Below are 27023 nucleotides of genomic sequence, written 5' to 3' on the forward strand. Positions count from 1 at the left end.
AATTTAGATCAGACAACTCCGCAGGCGCTTGCGTCAATGGAATCCCGAGCGTGCGTCAGAGTGATGAGGACGTCTGTGTGAGAACGATGCCATTGGCTCCTGACCCGGAAAAGTCACCGCCCCGTTAGCCTTTTATGGGAAAAGACACGCCTAGAGCCGGGACTACCTGACGTAACGGCAAAATACAAGTGACTGTATATATTGCGCTGTGCCTCAAGTCTGAAGATTTCATTCCCTTTCCGAATTGTAAACAGAGGTTGTAACACACTTGATGTTTATCCATCACTCGGAATAAATGAGACGTTGGCTAAGGAATTGAGGATTTATACAGCAGGTTAGTAAAAGTTATTTCTTATATTGTGCATGCATGCTTAGTGCGCTTCACTGTTTTTTATGGATCCGATTGGCAGGGATGCCTTTTTATTCTTTGAACACTTTATCCCACTAAAACGCTTGCTTAATGTAATTATTTGTTGCATTTTATCCTACTTGCAATTGCTGTATTTTTGTTTTCTTGGTAATTAAAATGTTATATTTTCTAATGCCATACCGCAAATTCAATGTATAGATGCTACGTTCCCATTCGAGTAGGCTACAGCTGCTGAAACTGTCAATCAAATAATAAGTAAATAACATGTCAAACCAAATGCTAGATGTCGTGGAAATCGTTGTAGACTTGACTGCATTCAACATTGAGCGCTGTCACACTTGTGACTTGCGTATGTGTTGGTTAGTGTTGTGACCAGCCGCACACTCCCTGTTATAGGGCTATTTTATAGGTCCTTTTATATGGAGCCAATAGGGGTGTATTGATGGTCTTGAAATAGCCCAAGTATTGTTTGCTGTGTAGCCTTTATGATTGCATCATTTCGAGGCTTGAAATATTGAAAGGAAATAGTTGAGCATGTGAGTGGTTGGATATTTCTAGTTTTGTATGATTTGCTCTTCATGGTCAGTTATTTGAAACTTAATCCATCTGTATTATTTTAAATAAATAGGTTTATGCGTCACATTGCTACCAATTTAGGCTACTATTATGAAAGGCAGACAGGTGGCGATATGGCCAGTCGTTTTACTGTGTTCAAGAGGCGGTGGCAGTATCGGATGTCTCATTGTTGTATCCCTGTTGTCCTCAGCTTATCAGATGATGCACACATATCCTTTGCATGCATGTTCCACACAGAGTTCAGAAGTTAACTTGTGACCTTTTAATGTTGGTACCCTTTTCATAGGTCAACGATGTTTCTTACTTTAGTTTGTGTGCAACAGGTGTATAGTTCTCACCAAAGCACATGCTAAGAGATAAAAAAAACAGTCACTGCTTAGGGGCAGAAGAGCCTACACCCAGACATGTTGTTGACGATGATATAACAAGGAAAAAGCAGTGTCTTCCATTTCAGGGATTGAACATAAATGAAAGTGTTTAGGATAATTGTTTATTTTACATTGTGCCTAGTCATGCAAGGATGTCTTGAGATAATCAAAGCTTTGACTGATTGACCAAAAGCCTTCATTGTGGTTTAACTGACATTGAATTAAGACAATAGTTAAGAGATTAATTGGATCAGATGATTATAGCTACAGTTCCGTGAGATAACACATGGAGAAAAGTCCACCAGATCCAATATTGACAGTTCTGAGGTAGGCATGAAACACACACATGTCCAGCTGCTAAATACACCCTAGCAGCACCCCCCCCCCCCCCCCCCCCCCCCCCCCCCGCTCTGCTCTCTGCCGGCCCTGTCACCTTCCTCTCTTCAGCTGGCATTTAGCCCACCCTGAAACCCAATCCCCTGGACTCCTTAGTACTGTCAGTCTTTGGGGAGGAGGGTTGCCCTGTTCATAATCGTAGCATTAAAAGCCAGTAACGCAATATCCTCCAGCAAGACAATCTCCCATCATCCGGACAACTGGTTTTCCAGGCTTTCTCAGAATCACCAAAGGGGTACCAAAAGGCCTAAAGCTGTGTCAGTGTGAGGAGGGGGGATGGAAGTGTTTCTGTATGGGATGATGTCGAGGTGCACTGTTGGAGAGGTGTTAAAAAGGGATTCCTAAGACCGGTTAAGTTTCTTCAGTGTTGTTGACTTGTTTATGGTTATTGCACCTGGTTTGACTGGGGTGATGGTGAGCTTGGAGTGTACGGCAGGTTGGCCTACATTAGTCAACATTACTGGCACCATTTCAATTATTTGAATGGTGAATGTCTTTGAAATATTTGTATTAAATATTGTTTTCAATTCTTTTTTAGCGATGCCCTGTGTTCAAACTCAGTATGGAACTGTGCCCTACGACAACAACTACTACAGCTCTGAGTTCCTGAATCCCGAACTCAGTGCTAAGCTGACCATGGACATTGGTGCCGAGCAGGACCAGCTCACCGTCTCCTCCCTCCCCAGCATCAACACCCTGGTGGGCAGCGGCTATGTGGGCGAGTTTGACACCTACTCCTGCCAGATCACCACCTCCACCGCCCCCTCCGGCCACTCAGCCGGCAGCACCTCCAGCCCTCAGGCTCAGCACTCAGCCTTTAAACTGGACGACATCCAGGTATATAGCTGCTACCCGGGCTCCTTCGCCCTCAGCTACCTCGACGAGACGCTGTCCTCCTGCGGCTCCGATTATTATGGCAGCCCCGCATCAGCCGCCCCCTCCCCACCCACCCCGGGCTTCCAGAGCCAGCCTGGCCCAATCTGGGACTCACCCTTCAGCCCCTACTCCCCAGACCCTGGGTGCTGGGTGGCTGATAAGTCAAGCCTGGCTCAGCAACCCTCCTTCTTCACCTTCATCCCCACCACAGAGCAGCACTCCCCCCTGGGGCAGCACCAGGGCCCCCAGCAGAGTGAGGAGGAACCTTTCTTTCAGCCCTCCCAGAGGCATGCCTCCCAGCTCCATTATGCCCCCTTGTCCCTAGACCAGAGGTCCATGGACAGCCCCGGGCTCATGGAAAGGCACATGTTGTCCCCTAAGACCGGCAGCCCCGGGGCCAACGAGGGTCGCTGTGCGGTGTGTGGGGACAACGCCTCCTGTCAGCACTACGGGGTCCGCACCTGTGAGGGCTGCAAGGGCTTCTTTAAGGTAGGACGCTTCACAGTAGTTATATTATTATTATTTCATGATTTTTATGATTCATTTACACATAATAACATCTTTAATATTCATACATTTACTTGGCTCCAGTTTCAGTATAAGTGCTCACTATTAAGAAAAAGGGGAACTTTGACAAATGCGCAGGAAAATAATCACACTGTTCTTTGTTATTGCAGCGAACTGTTCAGAAGAATGCTAAATATGTGTGCCTAGCCAACAAAGACTGTCCAGTAGACAAGCGGCGAAGGAACCGCTGCCAATTCTGCCGTTTCCAGAAGTGCCTGGGGGTGGGAATGGTGAAGGAAGGTAATGCCATGTCACACTCCCTTAAAGCCTTCAGTGTCTAGTATATGTGACGTGAAAACCAAGTTGCAATGACAATCATGTGAAACCCAAGCTAAGAATGAAAGCCATGCGAAACTGAAGCTTTTTATTTTATTTAACCTTTATTTAACTAGGCAAGTTTACTGTGCCCAGTTGTATAAAAATATCAACTGAAATGGATATAGCCGTTATTCAGTGAAACGGAGGCTTATGGTGACAGTCACATGAGAATCTCAGACAGGTACAGTCAGTGACAGTATTATTTTTTTCTCTCACTTACAGTCGTCCGCACAGACAGTCTGAAAGGTCGCAGGGGTCGTCTGCCCTCTAAATCCAAGACAGTGTTAGAGTCAGTGTCCACCACCCCACCCGTCAACATCATCGCCTCTCTTGTCAGGGCTCACATAGACTCCAACCCCGCCATCGGAAAGCTGGACTACTCCAAGGTAGGACCTCCAGACATGTGACTCATGGAACATCATATTATTAGTTGTCTGAATCTCTCTCAGAATTTAGCCAGTTGCTGCTGTTAAAGTTAAGCTTCTCGCTATAATATAGTTATGTAATTAAGCTTCGTTGATGGCAGTGATCTCGATCCCATTTCACACTACATGTTGTGAAGAGAAGGACATCAGAGGCAGTGAGTCATCCCTTTCTTTCTTCTATCCACTCCTCAGTACCAGGAGACGGTGGCCAGCCTATCAGAGAAAGAGGATGCCAATGACATCCAGCAGTTCTACGACCTGCTGACAGGCACCATGGATGTGATTCGGAAATGGGCCGAGACCATCCCAGAATTCACCGCCTTCTGCCCGGAAGACCAGGAGCTGCTCCTGGAATCTGCTTTCGTGGAACTCTTTATCCTCCGGCTAGCATACAGGTATAATTACCACTGTAACCATTGTCTGCATCCCAAATGGCACCTTATTCCCTATGGGCCCTGGTCAAAAGTATTGCAGTAAATAGGGAATAGTGCCATTTGGGATGCATACATTTACTCTGTAAAAAACACAAATGTGTGCCCAATGTTTCTACAATATATGTTAAGACTGTTCTGTGTCTAGGTCGAGTCCTGAGAAAGACAAGCTGATCTTCTGCAACGGTGTGGTACTTCACCGTATGCAGTGTGTGCGAGGCTTTGGCGACTGGATCGACTCCATCATGGACTTCTCCCAGAGCCTCCACCGCATGAACCTGGACGTGTCCTCATTCGCCTGCCTTGCAGCACTGGTCATCATCACAGGTGAGACACACAAACACACACACACACACTTTTAGTGAGCCACTTACAGTGCCTTGCGAAAGTATTCGGCCCCCTTGAACTTTGCGACCTTTTGCCACATTTCAGGCTTCAAACATAAAGATATAAAACTGTATTTTTTTGTGAAGAATCAACAACAAGTGGGACACAATCATGAAGTGGAATGACATTTATTGGATATTTCAAACTTTTTTAACAAATCAAAAACTGAAAAATTGGGCGTGCAAAATTATTCAGCCCCCTTAAGTTAATACTTTGTAGTGCCACCTTTTGCTGCGATTACAGCTGTAAGTCGCTTGGGGTATGTCTCTATCAGTTTTGCACATCGAGAGACTGAAATTTATTCCCATTCCGCTCAATGAGGTTGGATGGAGAGCATTTGTGAACAGCAGTTTTCAGTTCTTTCCACAGATTCTCGATTGAATTCAGGTCTGGACTTTGACTTGGCCATTCTAACACCTGGATATGTTTATTGTTGAACCATTCCATTGTAGATTTTGCTTTATGTTTTGGATCATTGTCTTGTTGGAAGACAAATCTCCATCCCAGTCTCAGGTCTTTTGCAGACTCCATCAGGTTTTCTTCCAGAATGGTCCTGTATTTGGCTCCATCCATCTTCCCATCAATTTTAACCATCTTCCCTGGCCCTGTTGAAGAAAAGCAGGCCCAAACCATGATGCCACCACCATGTTTGACAGTGGGGATGGTGTGTTCAGGGTGATGGGCTGTGTTGCTTTTACGCCAAACATAATATTTTGCATTGTTGCCAAAAAGTTCAATTTTGGTTTCATCTGACCAGAGCACCTTCTTCCACATGTTTGGTGTGTCTCCCAGGTGGCTTGTGGCAAACTTTAAACAACACTTTTTATGGATATCTTTAAGAAATGGCTTTCTTCTTGCCACTTCCATAAAGGCCAGATTTGTGCAATATACGACTGATTGTTGTCCTATGGACAGAGTCTCCCACCTCAGCTGTAGATCTCTGCAGTTCATCCAGAGTGATCATGGGCCTCTTGGCTGCATCTCTGATCAGTCTTCTCCTTGTATGAGCTGAAAGTTTAGAGGGACAGCCAGGTCTTGGTAGATTTGCAGTGGTCTGATACTCCTTCCATTTCAATATTATCGCTTGCACAGTGCTCCTTGGGATGTTTAAAGCTTGGGAAATCTTTTTGTATCCAAATCCGGCTTTAAACTTCTTCACAACAGTATCTCGGACCTGCCTGGTGTGTTCCTTGTTCTTCATGATGCTCTCTGCGCTTTTAACAGACCTCTGAGACTATCACAGTGCAGGTGCATTTATACGGAGACTTGATTACACACAGGTGGATTGTATTTATCATCATTAGTCATTTAGGTCAACATTGGATCATTCAGAGATCCTCACTGAACTTCTGGAGAGAGTTTGCTGCACTGAAAGTAAAGGGGCTGAATAATTTTGCACGCCCAATTTTTCCGTTTTTGATTTGTTAAAAAAGTTTGAAATATCCAATAAATGTCGTTCCACTTCATGATTGTGTCCCACTTGTTGTTGATTCTTCACAAAAAAATACAGTTTTATATCTTTATGTTTGAAGCCTGAAATGTGGCAAAAGGTCGCAAAGTTCAAGGGGGCCGAATACTTTCGCAAGGCACTGTATTTGCTCCACTAGGAGCTGAAAGGAATAACTCTAAGTGTACAGTGCCTTCAGAAATTATTCACACCCCTTGACATTAAATATATTACATTTAGATTGTGTGTCACTGGCCTACACACACATAACCCATACGGTCAAAGTGTAATTATGTTTTTAGAAGTTTTTACAAGTTAATGAAAAATTAAAGGCTGAAATGTCTTAAAATCTCTTTGGGCTAGGGGGCCGTATTTTCACGTCCGGATGAAAAGAATGCCCAAAGTAAACTGCCTGTTACTCAGGCCCAGAAGCTAGGTTATGCAATACATGGTAGTATTGGATAGAAAACACTCTAAAGTTTCTAAAACTGTTAAAATAATGTCTGTGAGTATAACAGAACTGATTTGGCAGGCAGAACCCCGAGCACAATCCATCCAGGGAAACATTTTTTGGAGGTCATTGTGTTTTCCAATGATTTCTATGGGAAACCTGATTTATTCGGGCCCAGATTGTAGTTCCTATGGCTTCCACTAGATGTCAACAGTCTTTAGAAATTGTTCAATGTTTTTCTTTTGAAAAATGAAGAAGTCGTCTTATTCTTTCTATGCATCACTCAGGTGGACTCTAGTCTTTCCTCTTTGTTTTTCTCCGGTATTGGAAACAGTTTATTCCGTCTTAAATTTGATCGATTATTTACATTTTAGTGTACCTGAGGTTGGATTAGATGTTTGGACCAAGTTTACAGGGAACTTATTAGATACTTTGTAGTCATGTTGGGTGAGTTGGAACCGGTGTATTTCTGAATCAAACGCGCCAAATAAATTGACATTTTGGGGATATAAAGAAGGAATTTATCGAACAAAACGACCATTCATTGTGTCACTGAGACATTTGGGATTGCAAAAAAATGATCTTCAAAGGTAAAGCATTTATTATATCGCTATTTCTTACTTTCGTGACGCACCTGCCTGGTTGAATTATTATTTTTTTGTATGCGGGGAGCTGTCCTCAGATAATCGCATGGTGTGCTTTTGCCATAAAGCCTTTTTGAAATCTGACACAGCGGCTGGATTAACAAGAAGTTAAGCTTTTTTTTGATGTATTACACTTGTATTTTCGTGAATGTTGAATATTTATATAGTTTGAATTTTGCGCTCTGCAATTTCACCGGATGTTGTCAAATCTATCCTGTTAACGGGACTTGATCCGTAAGAAGTTAATAACTATTCAATAACTATTCAACCCCTTTGTTATGGCAAACCTAAATAGGTTCAGGAGTAAACATTTGCGTAACAAGTCACATAATAAGTTGCATGGATTCCCTCTGTGTGCAATAATAGTGTTTAACATGATGTTTTACTACCTCATCTCTCTACTCCCCACATACAGATAATTGTAAGGTCCCTCAGTCGAGCAGTGAATTTCAAACACAGATTCAACCGCAAAGACCAGGGAGGTTTTCCAATGCCTCCAAAGAAGGGCACCTATGGGGTAAAATGGATAAATGAGCCCAAAAAATTATAATACAGACATTGATTATCCGTTTGTGCTGGGTGAAGTTATTAATTACACTTTGGATGGCGTGTCAATACACCCAGTCACTACAAACATACAGGCGTCCTTCCTAATTCAATTGCCGAAGAGGAAGGAAACTGCTCAGGGATACATATAGTTTTTTTTGTATTTTACCCCCTATTTCTCTGCAACTCCCCAACAGTCTCGGGAGGCGAAGGTCGAGTCATGCGTCCTCTGAAACATGACCCGCCAAACCGTTGTTCTTAACAGCCACCCACTTAACCAGGAAGCCAATCGCACCAATGTGTTGGAGGAAACACCGTTCAACTGACGACCGGAGTTCAGCCTGCAGGCGCCTGGCCCGCCACAAGGAGTCACTAGAGTGTAATGAGCCAATTAAAGCCCCCCCAGCCAAACCTTCCCCTAACCTGGACGACGCTTGGCCAATTGCGTGCCGCCCTATGGGATTCCCGATCATGGCCAGTTGTGATACAGCCCAGGATCGAACCCGGGTCTGTAGTTACGCCTCTAGCACTGCGATGCAGTGCCTTAGACCGCTGCACCACTTGGGAGGCCCACCGCTCAGGAATTTCACCATGAGGCCAATTGTGACTTTAAAACTGTTACAGTTTAATGGCTGTGATAGGAGAAAACTGAGAATGGATCAACAACATTGTAGTAACTCCACAATACTAACCTAACTGACATTGAAAAGAAGGAAGCCTGTACATAAATAAAATATTCCAAAACATGCATCCTGATTGCAACAAGGCACTAAAGTAATACTGCAAAACAAATGTAGCAAAGCAATTCACTTTTTGTCCTGAATACAAAGTGTTATGTTTGGGGCAATTCCAAAACAACACATTGCGGAGTACCACTCTCTATATTTTCAAGCATAGTGGTGGCCGTGTCATGTTATGTGTATGCTTATAATCGTTAAGGACTCTGGAGTATTTCAGGATAAAAAATCTATGGAATAGAGCTAAGCACAGGACCTGGTTCAGTCTGCTTTCCACCAGACACTGGGAGATGAATTCATCTTTCAGCAGGACAATAACCTAAAACACAAGGCCAAATCTACACTGGAGTTGCTTACCAAAAAGACAGTGAATGTTCCTGAGCTGCCGAGTTACAGCTTTGTCTTAAATCTAATTGAAAATCTATGGCAAGACCTAAAAATGGTTGTCTAACAATGATCAGCAACCAACCATGAAGAATTTTGAAAAGAACATGAGCAAATGTTGCGCACTCCAGGTGTGGAAGGCTCTTAGAGACTTACCCAGAAAGACTCACAGCTGTAATCGCTGCCAAAGGTGCTTCTACAAAGTATTGACTCAGGGGTGTGAATATATATATATAAATTAGATATTTCTGTATTTCATTTGAAATAAAGATGTTTTTTCTTCGTCATTATGGGGTATTGTTTGTAGATGGGTGAGAAATAAAATCAATTCAATACATTTTGAATACAGGCTGTAACACAACAAAATGTGGACTAAGTCAAGGGGTATTAATATTTTCTGAAGGCACTGTAGTTCTAACACTGAAACAAGCATAACATATGCATGTGATATAGGCTATAGCCAAATCAAAATCAAATGAATCAGAGTTTATTGCTCACATGCACAGCAGTTGTAAATGGTACAGTGAAATGCCCATTCACGTTTCTCATCAAGATGTTTCTCCTTGTGGTTTCTCCTCAGATCGCCATGGCCTTAAAGAGCCCAAACGGGTGGAGGAGTTCCAGAACTGCCTCATCACCTGTCTGAGGGACCATGTGACCAGCAGTGGCTCCGATGCGGGGAGGCCCCAGCCCAACTTCCTGTCCCGACTACTGGGGAAGCTCCCTGAGCTGCGCACCCTCTGCACCCAGGGCCTGCAGCGCATCTTCTACCTGAAGCTGGAGGACCTGGTTCCCCCACCGCCCATCGTAGACAAAATCTTCATGGATACCTTACCTTTCTGAAAGGACAGATAAAAAGATGAAGAGGAGTGATTAAGTGATGATATGAGGGGACACAAATACGATAAACTGAGGAGGTGAATAGGGGGCCGTTGTCCGAGTCCATTACATTTGGGACTTCTGAGTGTTGAATATGGATAGGAGGCACCCCCCCTCCACTGAAGTGGCGTGGACTTGCCCCTTTAATGAGGACTTAATGACAAGTGTCTGATTCTGCCTGTATTTTTCTCACGTTTAGTTTTAAAAACAAAGACCTGTGGGTGGCAGAATTGGATGTCTATTTTCCTATCTGTGGAATTCTCATGGACAACATCCAACAAGAGAGAAGAAGACACGAGTGGACATTTCAAGTTTTTGGTCTCTTTTGTAAGTGTGAGTTTGTGGAGTGGCTTTATCGCTATGCAAAATGTTTACGTTTGTTTCTTTGTAGGTTGCAAAATATTGGGAGACAGTTGGTGTGTATGTACAGCTCTGAGGGAAATAAACTGCATATGTTCACATCTGAACACCCACTTAAACCCAAGTTCTCAAAAATCCTATGGAGTCTTCATATCCCAATAGATTTAATTTAGCAGGTGTTCAAAGTTGACGCGTCACTGGGGTCTCCAGTTCACAAGCCTTTCTTAACGACAACTGTTAGGTCCTACATTTCAAAAGTGAATATTTTAATTAAAAAACTGTTATAATAGCCATTTGTAGTCCTGATACCACACCTCTACAAGGTATTGGACCAAAGGGAAACGTTCCATCTGTCTGCCTGCGGTGATAGCTGGCTATTGTTGTGACATTTACAGCTCATCAACCCTAAAGCCTTAATGTATCTAAAAAGGTGGCATCATTTTTACTCACACCACACGGCAACATTTCATGTGGGTTTTGATGGCAGGAGAATCATATTACTGAAACAAAACAATTATTTTCCTTAACTCTAATGTTATTTTTTATTTTATTTTACCTTTATTTAACTAGGCAAGTCAGTTAAGAACAAATTCTTATTTTCAATGACGGCCTAGGAACAGTGGGTTAACTGCCTGTTCAGGGGCAGAACGACAGATTTGTACCTAGCCATAGCCATGAGTCCTTAAAAAGAGAAACATGCCAGCAGATTTAATGTTTGAAAAGTGCCTTTAAAAAAAAGTTTCAAATCATTAAATACTGACGAACTCCTGTGTATTTAGGTTTTCATTCCAACCATCTCACTGCTATAAAGTCTGTAAATCTAAAACATTCAAACAGACTTGGTGAAGTACGATTGGCTGAAATGAAAATGTGCATACCAAGAGATACTTGAAAACAGAGGTTAGGAATCCCATGATTTGGAATAGCCTAATAGTCCAGGGATAAAAATCATAAATACATTTATTTTTATGAATGAACGATTATAGCACAGTATAGTTTCACAGTATAGCTGTAACATGGATCCACTCAAACATGTGACTCTATAGCTTTCTATCCTTAACTGTGTGTGTATATAAACCTCTGCTACTGCAAATGTTGCCTTACACACGCTCCTTCAGGAGGAGTGTGTGCAGTTTTATTATATGTTGTTTTTATTTTCTTCTTGAAATGAACTTCAAGTGATTTCTTAAGTCATTACATGGTGAAATGTGACAAACCCACGAGCAGCTAAGAGCACTTCAGCGTTCTAACACAGTATACAGATGTATAAAAATGTTTCCTGCTTCTTTTTCTGTGTGTATGCTTATAACATAAATACTTTATATTTGTGAGTTTTCGTAATGTGGTGTATATATATATATACACACACACACACAGAGGAAGAAAAAGTTTAATATTACATTTAATATTAAAATACAATTTCAAAATACAACCTTTGTTGCCATTTTTCTTAAATGTCATATTATTTCACAGACATACTTTTATGATGATGTGTGTAGTAAAAATTAACACCAGATTATGAGTTATCTGGTATCTCCAAAGAAATACGTGGTTTCACTGCTTAAGATAATGATAAAACCACAGGCAGCCCGGTGGTACCTTAACTGGTGAGGACGGGCTCAGCAATAAATGGAATGGTAACGAACACATCAAACACATTTCAACCATTATTATGAGCCGTCCTCACCTCAGCAGCCTCCTGTGGATAAAACTCTTTCCTCTAGTTTAGAGGCTGTCTGCAGCCGAAGTTGTACACCATTGGTTTGATTTTCATGACATCATAACCGGGAGCCGTTACTTCCTTTCAGTAAAACCACTTGCTTAGTTTCTAGATAAGATTGATAGAAAGGGAACTGTCATGCTCTGTGCCACACAGGGGCACATGACGTCATTACTGTGTGGGTGTCTGTATCTTTTCCATAGTGTTGTCTAGGCATATTATATGATATACTCAAAGTAGCTGATACTAACACCTTACAATATGAATTTTGGTTGTTCCCCTTTGAGTTTCTTTGTTATTGGGCTGTATAAACCACACAATGTATTACTGTATATAGTATGGCAGAGCTATTCTGTAGTATCCCATATGGGAAAATAATATAATTAAATAGATTGGGAAAATCTCTATCAAATATATATGTATGCATAAAATACACACACTCCTCACAACCATCCCTAATGATAATGTTGAGTCTCTATTGACCTCTGGTACCTTAACATTTGGTTCTGGAAATTGTGTTTTACATGCAAAAGATGGATCATTGAGTTGTAGTTAAAAATGTATTCTACAGTTATTGAGGTATGGCCTACCTGCCACTTATGAAACAGTACAAATAAATTAGGTGTTTAAAAGACACTTGAATCTATAATATATATTTGTATATATTTTTCCGGGCTGTCAGTCAAAATTTGAAATGTTCCCGAGCCCTGCCTTCAACTGACAGAGCAGCCATTGCAATTTAGAATTTTCTTCAGAAGGAGACGAGCAGCTGTCATCCCCAAAAATATCTCTTGGATAATGCCATTTTATTTGATTATACATTCTTAACATTTAATTAAAATGCTTTTAACCTGGTGGGTGACAGAGGAAGAAGTGATTTATTCAACTGCAAGCAAGAGTTTTTGTCGAGCTAGCTAGCTTCTTCTTTAGCTTGCCACAGAAGTGCAGTGTGACTGACCAAGGTAAGAATTGTTTTGAAAATGAAAGTTGAGTAGAGTTAATGTCATGTTTGTATTAGATATAATTTAATTGCCAAAGCTATTGTTTAATTTTCTAGGCTAACCAAGCGTTGCTTGCTAGCTAGCTAATTTAGCTAGTTTTAGTGAGGGTTGGGTGTCTCAGGACTGGCTACCTAACGTTAGATAGATTATTTCTAGCAAAAAAATAATTCTATTTTTTCTCTCCTGCAGTGTATCCTTCTGGTCTGGATCCTCAGCTGCCAATGGACAGACCCCAGCCAATTTAAGTAATCTTTTGTATAATTTTGCTTTGATGTTCATGAACATTAACCCCTCATTTATTCTTCATCTTCTGTGGAATATTTTCACTGACTCTGTCTCTGCTTTATCCAAGGGGTCACTGTCAACTTGTGTGTCTGAAAATGGACACGAGGTGAAGGAATCAGTTGTAACACAATACATTATTTTCACATACAGATGTTAAGTGCACAGAGGTAATTTGTACATTATATTTGAGTTTCAGATACGACTTTACAAGTGACTCCCATGCCACAATTCACCAAGGGTTATTTGAGCAAGAAATAAAGATTATTGAAAGCACTCTTTTAGTTGTCAGTCACTAGTCATTCTTTCATAACTTTTTAAAGTATACCACAGCATGCCATTGTGATTTAGTGCTGAAATGTGTAGTTTTATGCATTGGATTTTAATGTAGCCAGGCTACAGTATGTAAGGTAAAAATATACATTTTCCATTCATTAAAATACATGGCAACATATATTTATGAAATATATTTTGCACTATATTTTACTAGCTATCACAGCATGCTGTCAAAATGTATTCCCACAGCATATTTTTAAATATATAAACATATATGTCGAAATATATGAAAACAGGCAATTTAGTTATATGTCCATATATTTTTGTACATATAGTTCAATATATGAACAATGGAGATTACTCACTCCATCCACTACCACTGTGTATCAACCCCCTGGCTGGATAAGAGGCTACAAAGCAGATAAATCAAGATCAGACATACAGTAGGGCAAGATGTGATCATGTGAGCACCGAGCTGTCTGCTTGAACTGCTGACGCACAGCTCGGACACCCATGCATACCTCACAAGACATGCCACAAGATGTCTCTTCACAGACCCCAAATCCAGACTATGGGAGGCGCACAGTACTACATAGAGCTATGACTACATGGAACTCTATTTCACATCAAGTAACTGATGCAAGCAGTAAAATATGATTTTAAAAAATAAACATAAAAATGCACCGTATGGAACAGAGGGGACTGTGAAGCCACACAAACATAGGCACAGACACATGCATATACACACACACGATAACATGCGCACTATACACACACACCTACACATGGATTTTGTACTGTAGATATGTGGTAGTGGTGGAGTAGTGTTGTGAAATCTGAATATATTGTTATGTTTTTAAAATTGTATGAACTGCCTTAATTTTGCTGGACTCCAGGAAGAGTAGCTGCTTTGTAGCAGCTAATGGAGATCCATAATAAATACAAATCAAAGCAAGCAATATGTTGCTGTTATCAAGACTTGCTATTACCACTGTGGTGCTTTTTGAAATTGGGCTGTCAAGGGGAGAGGTGCGCAAAATGTGTTAACATTGGCACAGCACCCATGATCAGCAGTCTGTCCTTTGCCAATCACAGCCCAGGGAAATTGGAAACTGTGTTCAGCCAATACTCCCCTGGACATCCGATCTCAGACCACACTCCAGTCATCTGGATTTTAATGTTGGCAGCCAGAGTGGAAAATGGGGGCATGAGGAGAAAAGAGGGGGAGGCTATATAAAAGCTCACATAGAGACATGTATTACAATTAAAAAGTCCAGTCATGCTGCCCACAATCTGATGGGTACAGTGAGTGGATGGACATATGGGTGTAGTCCCCATTCAGGGTTGACAGAGGCTAGACATCTTCAGAGACCAGTAGACATAACCTAGGGACTATTCTGTACACCATCTCTACTTTCATTAGGAATACAGTGTATGTCAATATACAGTCGTATAAACATGTAGTATACACTTGGCATCTGGTCATTTTGGTAGACGCTCCTATCCAGTGTGAGATTTGCAGGAGTGCACATGGTGGTATCTAGCGGTAAAGGGAATGTTGACCTTTGGACAGATACTGTAAATGTTATCCAGAGTGACTTACAGTGCATTCGGAAAGTACTCCGACCCCTTGACTTTTCCCACATTTTCTTACGTTAAAGCCTTATTCTAAATTGGATTAAATTCCTTTCTTCCTCATCAATCTATACAAAATACCCCACAAAATGTTCATTATTGTGTGTAGATTGATGAGGAAACAAAACAATTCAATCCATTTTAGAATAAGGCTGTAACATAACAAAATGTGGAAAAAGTCACGGGGTCTGAATACTTTCCGAATGCACTGTATGTGGAAATCAAATCCAGACCCCTCTGGTGATGTAAGAACCAAACTACAACCAACAGAGCCAGTGGAACAACATGTTCGAGCCAGTGGAACCACTCAAAGGTAAAGGAGTCCAAACGTCTTTGTTACTTATCATTTGAATGGGGATCGATGTACTGGATTTGTCCATTGTTTTTGATAGACAAGCCTAAACTATAGATCAAGTCTTATTTACTATGCTATTTGTTCTGTAAACCAATTTCAAAATGAGTTGAAGATGGGTTAAAGCTGTAAAATAAGGTCATCCTGGAACGATGGTGATTTAAAATCAACCCCTAAGGTTTGACCTGACAGTAACTAATCCATTTTATTCCACCCAGACAACCCATACTGTATCATACTAACATTTCACTCACATATCATCTACTAATGGGTAAAATATGTTCACCCTAATGACATAAACTGGCCACCAGTTTTCTGGCCTTTAGAAGTGAAATGTTAACACGCACATAATCATATGGTGTCGTTTAGTTTAGCTGGGGTTTAGAGTGAACTGAAAACCAGACACTTTGCTGGTTTAGCACGACGCTTTGCCTTAAGGTAAACGACATAGCGACACTGCAACAGCCGCAGAAACTACTTCTGAACATTTATTGTGGATGTTTCGGTCAGAGACGTACGTTCTGGCCTGGCCATGACTGCCGGGGGGAAAGTGTCATTTTCAGGGTGGAATTCCGAGTTGGATAACAGTTCAAAAATATTTTTCCCAGTCCGAGCACAGATTTCTCCCGAGTTCCCAGTTGTCTTGAATGCACTGAAAGTCTGAGATTTCTGAGTTCCGAGTAGGGCTGTTATGGTGACCATATTACCGCCACACCGTCATGACGGCAGTCACATTCTACGTGACTGTCATGTCTACTCCCCCCCCCCCCCCCCGTTCTGGCTCTCAACGCTGCCGGTCTACAAACCACCGGTCCTGGCAACCCATCATTACGCACACGTGCGCCTCATCAGGCACACCTGGACTTCATCACCTTCCTGATTACTTCCCCTTTATCTAGCAAGCCGTTGTATCACCCATCAGGCAGTATTGTTTCTGTGATCATGTTCAGACGCTACTCTATGTTTGTTCAGATTAAATTCACCGACTGCACCTGCTTCCTGACTCCCTGCGTCTTCGTTCCGCGTTCTTCAACGTCTAGAACTTCCTCAAAGGCATCACCTCCAACAAGTGGAGGATTCACTACCACTAGACAACTCAGTGAGCCAACACTTCAGACTATTCAGCAGTCAGCCTCTGTCAGCGATGCATGTTTGTCACTCCCGGACAAATATGACGGGACTCCATCCAAATGCCGTGTCTTCCTCCTCCAGTGCTTCCTTTATTTCACTCATCAGATGGTAGCCCCCACCACAAGAGGTCCTAGGTTGCCACTGTTATTTCCTTGTTGACCGGGTGGGCGTTGGAGTGGGCTACGGCCATTTGGGAGAGAGGAGAGGAGGACTCTGTTCAGAGGAGTCTAAAATCATCCACCGGAGGGCAGTGAAGGGGTTGAGCGCCTAGTCCAACTACAGCAGCAAGGCCAGACCACTGCGGAGTATGCCCTCACCTTCTGTACAGTGGCAGCATCCAGTGGATGGAATGAGCCAGCACTCCGCACCTTATTCAGTAGAGGATTGCGCAAAAAGGTCCAGAGTTTGCATGCCGAGAGGACACCCTCTCCTTGGACACACTCATCGCGATGGCCACCCGCATGGATAACATTCTGCAGGAACGTCGTACCACCAAGTACCGCTACCCTCTCCCGTTGGTGCCGGCCGCCATCGAAACAACTCCGCGGGGCCCGTTTTTATACTAAACAAAACCTGCCGAGTGCCTACAATCTTATTTGCATCCGGGAGGTACAAGTACTTGGTGATGCCTTATGGATTAGCCAATGCTCCATTGGTGTTCCAGGCATTCGTGAACGAGGTGTTCCGGGAAATGCTTGGGCATCAGGTGGTTGTGTATATCGACGACATCCAGTTCTACTCGGCCACCTTGGAGGATCACAACGCCCACATCCAGGTAGTCCTGGAACTCTACCTGGAGAACCACCTGTATGTCAAGGCGGAGAAGTGCCAGATCTATCAGGCTGATGTCTCCTTCCTGGGATACCGGATCAGCCCGCAGGGAGTGGTTATGGATGAAAGGAAGGTTGAAGCAGTCAGGTCATGGCCAGTCCCAACCACCATAAAGAGACTACAATGTTTTTTGGGGTATACCAAGTTCTACCGCCGCTTCATTAAGAACTTCAGCTCCATCGCCTCGACTCGCCTCAAGGGTGGCCCCCATAAGTTGGTGTGGAGTCCTACAGCCGATGAGGCTTTCTACCTACTGAAGGGTCGTTTCACCTCCGCCCGTTCCTGAAACACCCAGATCCTACCCTGCCCTTAGTAGCGGAGGTGGATGCCTCAGAAGTGAAGGCTGTCCTGTCACAATGACAAGGAAACCCACAAATGTTATCCATGTGCAAATTACTTTAAAAAACTGTCTCCAGCAGAATGGCGATCGGGAGCTCCTGGCGGTAAAGTTAGCACTAGAGGAGTGGAAACACTGGCTGGATGGCGCCAATGACCCATTTCTCATCCTCAACGACCATCGGAACCTGGAGTACATACGGACAGCGAGGCGGTTGAACCCACGCCAAGCAAGGTGGGTCCTTTTCTTCACTAGATTGAACTTCACTCGGTCATACCGCCCAGGTTCAAAGAACATTAAGGCTGATGCCCTGTCCCATCTAAGCATTTTGGGAGTGGTTCCTATCCTATGTGCCCCCATCATTCAGCCCTCCCGAATCGTTGCCCCCCTGCTTTGGGACGTATGTGGACATCCGGCAGGCTCTGGAGAAAGAACCTGTATCTGCCACCTGCCCTCCGGAGTGTACCTAAGTTTCCACGGAGGTAAGGGAACAGCTGTTGACCTGGGCACACCTCCCTTGTCGCTGGACGCCCAGGTATCACCCGCACCATTCAATCCAGCTCCGCTAAGTACTGGTGGCCAACCTTGGCGCAGGACGTCGCTCGCTATGTCAACTCCTGCACCGCATGTGCCCAAACCAAATCTCCCCGGCACGCTCCAGCAGGGAAACTCCTTCCCGTGCCTCAGCGGCCTTGGTCTCATCTGTCCATTGATTTCATCACTGACCTCCCCTCTTCTGATGGTTACACTACTATTATGGTTGTTGTGGACAGATTCTCTAAATCCTGCCCATTCATCCCTCTGTCTGGTCTGCCTACCGCTCTCCAAGTAGCTGAGGCACTGTTCCAGCAGGTCTTCCAGCACTATGGCCTTCTGGAAGACATAGTCTCCGACCATGGCCCCCAATTCAAATCACGGGTATGGAGAGCCTTCATGGAGAAGCTGGGGGGGTTCACGGTCAGCCTCATTTCCTTCTACCGGCCTCAGTCCAACGGGTAGGTGGAGAGGATGAACCAGGAGCTGGGAAGGTTCCTTAGGAGTCACTGCCAGGACTGGCAGGGGGAGTGGTTCCGGTTCCATTCCTGTGCGGGGTACGCCCAGAATTCATTTCACCACTCCTCCACCGGGCTGTCTTCCTTCCAGTGCGTCCTGGGGTACCAGCCGACCCTGGCTCAATGAACCGCGAACGAGACTGACGCTCCTCTGGTGGACAAGTGTTTCTGGCACGCATAGGAGGCGCTGTCTGCCGCCAGAAGGAGCAGACGGACCCCCACCGCAGTTAGGTTCCAATTTGGTGATCGTGTCTGGCTCTCCACCAGGAACCTCCCGCTCCGCCTTCCCTGCCAGAAGCTGGGCCATTCAAAGTCCTCTGGGTCAATGTAATATACCGATTACAGCTCCCCAATAACTACTGGATTTCCCCGTTGTCGTGGAAATTTCCTGTATTTACCAAATCATGAGAGCAAACCACACACAAGTCAGAGTTATCATAAAGTCCATCTTTAATTATATGAGCTCCATCACAACCCTGTCACTCTCAGATCAATTCAGTGTCTATAAATGAATTCTCTGAGAGTCCCTTACACATTGCAACTGAGATCCTTTATAGCAAAGACACACATAGCCAGAAAGCATTGGCTATCATTTATCGTTCAGCTTTGTCTCCTAAACAATGTTCTTTTCTCAAAATATATAAAATCCACCCCTCCTTGACAAGATCACAGAGACACATTGACTGGCACACAGACATTGTGGAGCCAAGAGATACACGCTTGACCTCTCCCCTCTCTGCGGCCCAAGTAACTTAGTCCTGACAGAAAACAGATGACTGCAACCCAGCCACAGTATTATACAAAAATAAACATTCTGATGAGAAGTAACTTACAAACATATGATGAATATAAAACATCTTACCTATGTTACGAACTAATTCTGATTATTCCCCAACACAGTCTTTTCACATTTCCCTCAGGCCAGTGGTTTCTGGTCCCCTGGCAGATGCCGTCCCCCACAACACCCCTCCACCTCCGCTGGACATTGAGGGGACCAACCGCCTATGTCCCTCCTGGTCGGCTCCAGTACCTGGTGTACTGGGAGGGGTACGGTCCAGAGGAGCCATGTTGGGTTCCTGTGGACGAAATTGTAGATCCCAACATCATCCGAGATTTCCACCGTCGCCCACCGGCCCCCTCCTCGCCCTCAGGCCGTCCTCCTGGCCAGTGTCGTCCTGAAACTGGAGCCGCTAGTTGGGGGTGGACACTGTCACGTCTACTCCCAGTCTACTAACCACCGGTCCTAGCAACCCATCTTTACGCACACCTGGCAACCATCATTTGCACACCTGCGCCTCATCATCAGGCACACCTGGACTTCATCACTTCCCTGATTACCTCCTTTTTGTCTAGCAATCCGTGGTATCACCATCATGCAGTATTGTTTCGGTGTTCATGATCAGATGCTACTCTTGTTCTTGTATTTGCTCTCTGTTTGTTCATATTAATTTCACCGACTGGACCTACTTCCTGACTCCCTGCATCTTCGTTACAGTGACCATTTAGTCACTGTAATTAGGCTTCTCCAAGATCTGATGCTGATGATGGTCATTAGTAGCATACCAAACTTGCTAACTGCCTGGTACTCAGGACTCTATTGTTTATTTATTTATTAATTTCACCTTTATTTAACCAGGTAAGCTAGTTGAGAACAAGTTCTCATTTACAACTGCGACCTGGCCAAGATAAAGCAAAGCAGTTCGACATATACAATAACACAGAGTTACGCATGGAATAAACAAACATACAGTCAATAATACAGTAGAAAAAGTCTATATACAGTGTGTGCAAATGAGGTAGGATAAGGGAGGTAAGGCAATAAATAGGCCATGGTGGCGAAGTAATTACAATATACCAATTAAACACTGGAATGGTAGATGTGCAAGTAGAGATACTGGGATGCAAAGGAGCAAGATAAATAAACCTACAAACCTGACTCAATTACACCAGCTATGTCAGAAGGAATGGACCAAAATTCACCCAACTTATTGTGGGAAGATTGTGGTAGGCTACCCAAAACATTTGATCCAAGTTAAACAATTTAAAGGCAATGCTACCAAATACTAATTGAGTGTATGTTAACTTCTGACCCACTGGAAATGTGATTAAATAAATAATTCTCTCCACTATTATTCTGACATTTCACATTCTTAAAATAAAGTGGTGATCCTAACTGAACTAAGACAGGGAATTTTTACTGGCAATTAAAGGAATTGTGAAAAAACTGAGTTTAAATGTATTTGGCTAAGGTGTATGTAAACTTGACTTCAACTGTATCTACACTGAATGAAAATATGAACGTAATACGTAAAGTGTTGGCCCCATGTTTCATAAGCTGAAATAAAAGATCCCAGAAATGTTCCATGTGTACAAAAAGCTTATTTCTATCAGGTTTTGTGAACAAATTTGTTTACATGCCTGTTAGTGAACATTTCTCCTTCGCCAAGATAATATGCCACATCGGGCAGGTGGATAGATTAAGAAACTGATTAAACAGCATGATCATTACACAGGTGCACCTTGTGCTGGGGACAATAAAGAGCCTCTTTAAAATGTGAAGTTTTGTCACACAATACAATGCCACAGATATCTCAAGCTTTGAGGGAGTGTGCTAATGGCATGCTGACTGCAGGAATGTCCACCAGAGCTGTTGCCAGAGAATATAATGTTATTTCTCTATTATAAGCTGCCTCCAACATCATTTTATAGAATTTGACAGTGCGGCCAAACGGCCTCACAACCGCAGACCACGTGCATGTTACTGTGTGGGCGAGCGGATTGCTGATGTCAATGTCGGTTTAAATTCCTCCTCCGCCATCACCTCATGTTTCAGCATGATAATGCATGGCCCCATGTTACAAGGATTTGTACACAATTCCTGGAAGCTGAAAATGCACTAGTTCTTCCAAGACCTGTATACTCACCAGACATGTCAGCCATTGAGCTGTTTGGGATGCTCTGGATCGACATGTATGACAGTGTGTTCCAGTTCCTGCCAATATCCAGCAACTTTGCACAGTCACTGAAGAGGACTGGGACAACATTCCACAGGCCACAATCAACAGCCTGATCAACTCTCTCCGAAGGAGATGTTTTGCGGCAAATGGTGGTCATACCAGATACCGAATGGTTTTCTGATCCATGCCCCTACTTTTTTTTAAGGTATCTGTGACCAACAGATGTATATCTGTATTCCCAGTCATGTGAAATCCATAGATTAGAACCTAAAAAATGTATTTCTTTTGATGGATTTCCTTATATGAACTGTAACTCAGTAACATATTTGAAATTGTTGCACGTTGCATTTATATTTTTGTTCAGCATAGTTTGACCATCAATGTTAAGCAAGCTAGTTCCCACTGGGCAGACCACGTCATTTCAATATGGAAATGTGGGTAATATTTGGTTGAAATGTTGATCAATGAGATTTAAACCTTTATTCACCGAGTCAAAAAGCCAGCCAGAAGTTTGTTGAATTCCTAATGTGTTATCACTATGCTTTCAACCATTTAAAAGTGCAACGAAATTCCAATGGAAAAACAATGTCTGACTTTTAGTTGTCATCTAAATGTGCTATCTGAGCTTTCAACCATTTAAAAGCACGACAAAGTCAAAATGGGAATACAACGTCATATATTTTGTATACAACAATGTAATGTGCTATCACTTATTAACAACAAAAAACTAAAATATTACATTTACATAAGCATTCAGATCCTTTACTCAGTACTTTGTTGAAGCACCTTTGGCAGCAATTACAGCCTTGAGTCTTCTCGAGGATGATGCTACAAGCTTGGCGCAACTGTATTTGGGGGGTTTCTCCCATTCTTCTCTGCAGATCATCTCAAGCTCTGTCGGGTTTTTATTTTCAAGTCTCTTGATCAAGCCTTGGGTTCAAGCCTGGGCTCTGGCTGGGCCACTCAAGGACATTCAGAGACTTGTCCCGAAGCCACTCCTGCATTGTCTTGGCGGTGTGCTTAAAGTCGTTGACCTGTTGGAAGGTGAACCTTCACCCCAGTCTGAGGTCCTGAGCGCTCTGGAGCAGGTTTTCATCAATGATCTCTCTACTTTGCTCTGTTCATCTTCCCCTCGATCCTGACTAGTCTCCCAGTCCCTGTAGCTGAAAAACATCCCAACATGCATGATGCTGCCACCACCATGCTTCACTGTAGGGATGGTGCCGGGTTTCCTCCAGACGTGACGCTTGGCATTCAGGTGAATGAGTCCAATCTTGGTTTCATCAGACCAGAGAATCTTGTTTCTCATGGTCAGAGTCCTTTAAATTCCTTTTGGCAAAATCCAAACGGGCTGTCATGTGCCTTTTCCTGAGGAGTGGCTTCTGTCTGGCCACTCTACCATAAAGGCCTGATTGGTGGAGTGCTGCAGAGTTGGATGTCCTTCTGGAAGGTTATCCCATCTCCACAGAGGAACTCTTGAGCTCTGTCAGTGTGACCATCAGGTCACCTCCCTAACCAAGGCCCTTCTCCCCCGATTTCTCAGTCTGGTCGGGCGGACAGTTCTAGGAAGAGTCTTGGTGGTTCAAAACTTCTTCCATTTAAGAATGATGGAGGCCACTGTGTTCTTGGGGACCTTCAATGCTGCAGAATTTTTTTTGGTACCCTTCCCCAGATCTGTGCCTTGACACAATCCTGTCTCGGAGCTCTACGGACAATTCCTTCGACCTCATGGCTTGGATTTTGCTCTGACATGCACGGTCAACTGTGGGACCTTATATAGACAGGTGTGTGCCTTTCCAAATCATGTCCAATCAATTGAATTTACCACAGGTGGATTCCAATCAAGTTGTAGAAACATCATCTCAAGGATGATTAATGGAAACAGGATCAACCAGTGCTCAATGTTGAGTCTCATAGCAAAGGATCTGAATACTTATGTCAATAAGGTATTTCTGTTTTTAATACATTTGCAGAAATGTCTAAAAACCTATTTTTAAATTGTCATTATGGGGTATTGTGTGTAGATTGATGAGGGAAAAAAATATTTAATCAATTTTAGAATAAGGCTGTAACGTAACAAATTTGGAAAAAGGGGTCTGAACACTTTCCAAATGCATAAGAAGAAATATATAGTTACAGTAGGCTAACCTCAACATTTGGCCATGGATGTGTTACTCATCTTAAGGTTGAATAAATACGGTTTCATCAGTTTATAGGATAGCCTTAACTTTAGGGTATTTACTGTATTAGATAAAAATATTATTGAATTGTTTGTTTTGTTTTACCTTAATGTAACTAGGCAAGTGAGAGAAGAACAAATTCTTATTTACAATGACGCCCTACACTGATTGATAATTGATCATGCAGGTAGTCAATCTGAGCCACTGGTTTAATCCCATTCCTTAACTTTTATTTAATTGGCGACGTGAATCTAACATATTTGTTAACTTGTCGATAGGCTATGTACTGTATTGCAAGTGTGATATTGAATATTGTTTGGTTGTCAACAAATTCCAGTATGTCTACAAATTAATATTTTATATGTTGGATTCACCATATCAATTATTAATTTGTAGACAAACAGGAATTAAAGCCAGACTAAGTTAGTGGCACAGATGGAACTATCCAAGCAGAAGATACATCTCCTTCAAATGTTGTTATTTGGTTGCGTTGACAACCAAACACAATTCAATATCCAGTTTGTCTACAAATTAATAATTGATATATGGAGACGTGAATCCAACGTATTAATGATTAACTTGAAGATTACATTTTAAATAAACAAAAGCTTGAAACCCTAGGCTTATGTATCGTTTATTTTTAGTTGAACCCTGGGTTGAATTGAAACAATAGCTGTTTATGACTTTTCAAATGCTATTTAGGCCTAAATATTACATTTCATTTGCTCTGTTAAACCTACCCATTGGAATGACTTTAATAGCAGCAGTGAATATATTTAGTTAAGAGATCTATCAATAATGATGCTCACCATAGCACATTGGTAGTAGTAAGTGACAAATATAAAAGCTAAGCAGGGCTTGGTTAAAACCCTGTATGGGAGACCAAATAAATAGCTGAACGTCAACTTTCCAGTAGGAGGTACTGCCCGGCCTATAGTGAAAAAAAATGTGATAGTGAAATATATCGTTGAAAATCTGACGTTTAAAAAAAAAAAAGGTACAAATTCAACATATTTTAAACAAGGTTTGTCAAATGTTCAAAATTGGTTACAATGGTAACAATCTTGTGGTTGAAATTTCACCCTCAAAACAACAGTTTACGTTGATCCAATGTATTTTCCATGTAGATTACGTGTCACAATACATTGACAAATTATGTTGAAACAACGTAGATTCAACCAGTTTGTGCCCAGTGGGATAACTTTATTATAAGCAACGTTAACTAGCTTATTAAGGTTGAAGAATTGTTCTAACGAAAAAGCACATGAATGAAACAAGGTTGTATTTCCGTCATGAGGAAATAGGAAGCTCCGAAGAGCATGTGAATGCCACATTTGTCTACTGCCAGTGGAGGCTCCTCAGAGGAGGACCATCCTCCTCAGTGAATTTTAAGATAAAACTATACTAAATATATTCACGCCCCCAAATAATTGATTAAAACACACTGTTTTGCAATCAAGGTCTACAGTAGCCTCAACAGCACTATGTTGGGTAGCACCATGGTGTAGCAGGAGGACAGCTAATTTCTGTCTTCCTCTGGGTACACTGACTACAATACAAAACTTAGGAGGCGCATAGTTCTCACCCACTTCCATAGACTTACACAGTAACTATGACATCTTCCGGAGGACAGCCTCCACCCTATCAGAGCTCTTGCAGCATGAACTGAAATGTTCTCCACCCAACCAAAGGATCAGATAATGAATCTAGTAATGAGAGCATAAGCTACAGCTAGCTAGTGCATAAAATGTGGTGAGTTGTTGACTCAAAGAGAAAGACAATATTAATTTCTTAAAAATTGAAGGAGAAGCAAGAAAGCTACCTAACTATATTTAGTTGCATTTTTTCACTTCCACTTAGCTAGCAAATGCAGCTAGCTGGTTTAGCCTATTCAAACACCCGTCTCAGAGAGCGATGCTATGTTCACTAGCTGGCTATGGCTATCCAACACTGGAACTCTTCCAAGCTTTTGGTTTTTCCACTGGGGCCCGCCGGTGTAACTGCTAAACTGCTTCCTGACTGTACACTGTATCGCATGATTGTAGAGGGTTCACTGACGCGTTAGTTCTAGTAGCTATGTTGACTATGATATTAGCTAATATGGTGACAATTAATGTTTTTTTCGCCTGGTCACAGACAGCTGATGTGTTGTGCACTGAAGTCCAAAAGCAAAGGGAAAAGGCGAGAGGAGGAGAGAGCGTAGATGCGAGAAGGAATTGTACAACGAGCAAAATGGTCATGCTTTTGTATGTGGCTGCTATAAAAGTAAACTGTTTCCGTGTGACAATGGGTGTATTTATTCCGCCGATTCTGGTGAATTTGTTTTTTTTAAATGGAAGCAAATGTAACAAAACGGGGATAAACATAACTGAACTTGTCCAATAGAGACTCTCGTTTGCAACTGTTTGACTAATGATTACACCCTAGATCAGCTACAGTAGATGCAGGCAAGAGTGTGGAAGGCGGCATTGAATGTGCCACTTGAATGTGTCATTTGATTACTCCAATTTTGCAAATGGAAACCAAAATCTAAATGTGTCTTGGTCAATGTCTAAAGTGGTCAATATAGACTGACATTCAATAATTCTCAACAGATTCTTTAACGACTGAGGAAAAGACCCAGACGGCTACCAACTGTTATATGTCTTGAATCTAAAGGAGCATGCACAGAATAAGGATGCTGTATATGTATGAGGTATTCTATCAAGCCCTATATGAAGCTGAAAGTACAGACTTGAAATGTGCAGCCATGGGTGTCCTGAGAAGAACACTTTTATATTCCAACACTGTTATTTTGTGTAAAAGTTAAACACGCTTACCCATTCACCCTCTGAATGGCACACATAAAGTTGAAGTCGGAAGATTACATACACTTAGGTTGGAGTCATTAAAACTCGTTTTTCAACCTCTCCACACATTTCTTGTTAACAAACTATAGTTTTGACAAGTCGGTTAGGATATCTACTTTGTGCATGACACAAGCCATTTTTCAAACAATTGTTTACAGACAGATTATTTTACTTAATCGTAATTACACTGGGCCAGAAGTTTACATACACAAAGTTGACTGTGCCTTTAAACGTCTTGGAAAATTCCAGAAAATTGTC

The 27023-nt window shown here is 42.4% G+C and overlaps 1 protein-coding gene across 1 annotated transcript; it reads left to right on the top strand.

The window, feature by feature from the left end:
- Window positions 1-201: 201 nt before the first annotated feature.
- On the top strand, window positions 202-11448 carry LOC109894265 (nuclear receptor subfamily 4 group A member 1). Its single transcript, XM_020487629.2, has 7 exons — window positions 202-334; window positions 2249-3075; window positions 3264-3393; window positions 3694-3857; window positions 4089-4291; window positions 4476-4654; window positions 9504-11448. Exons 2-7 carry the CDS (start codon window positions 2251-2253, stop codon window positions 9764-9766), a joined length of 1764 nt encoding a protein of 587 aa, XP_020343218.1. The 5' UTR covers window positions 202-334; window positions 2249-2250; the 3' UTR covers window positions 9767-11448.
- Window positions 11449-27023: the final 15575 nt, after the last annotated feature.

This window comes from Oncorhynchus kisutch, linkage group LG1 (genome assembly GCF_002021735.2).
Source record: "Oncorhynchus kisutch isolate 150728-3 linkage group LG1, Okis_V2, whole genome shotgun sequence".
Lineage (NCBI taxonomy): Eukaryota > Metazoa > Chordata > Actinopteri > Salmoniformes > Salmonidae > Oncorhynchus > Oncorhynchus kisutch.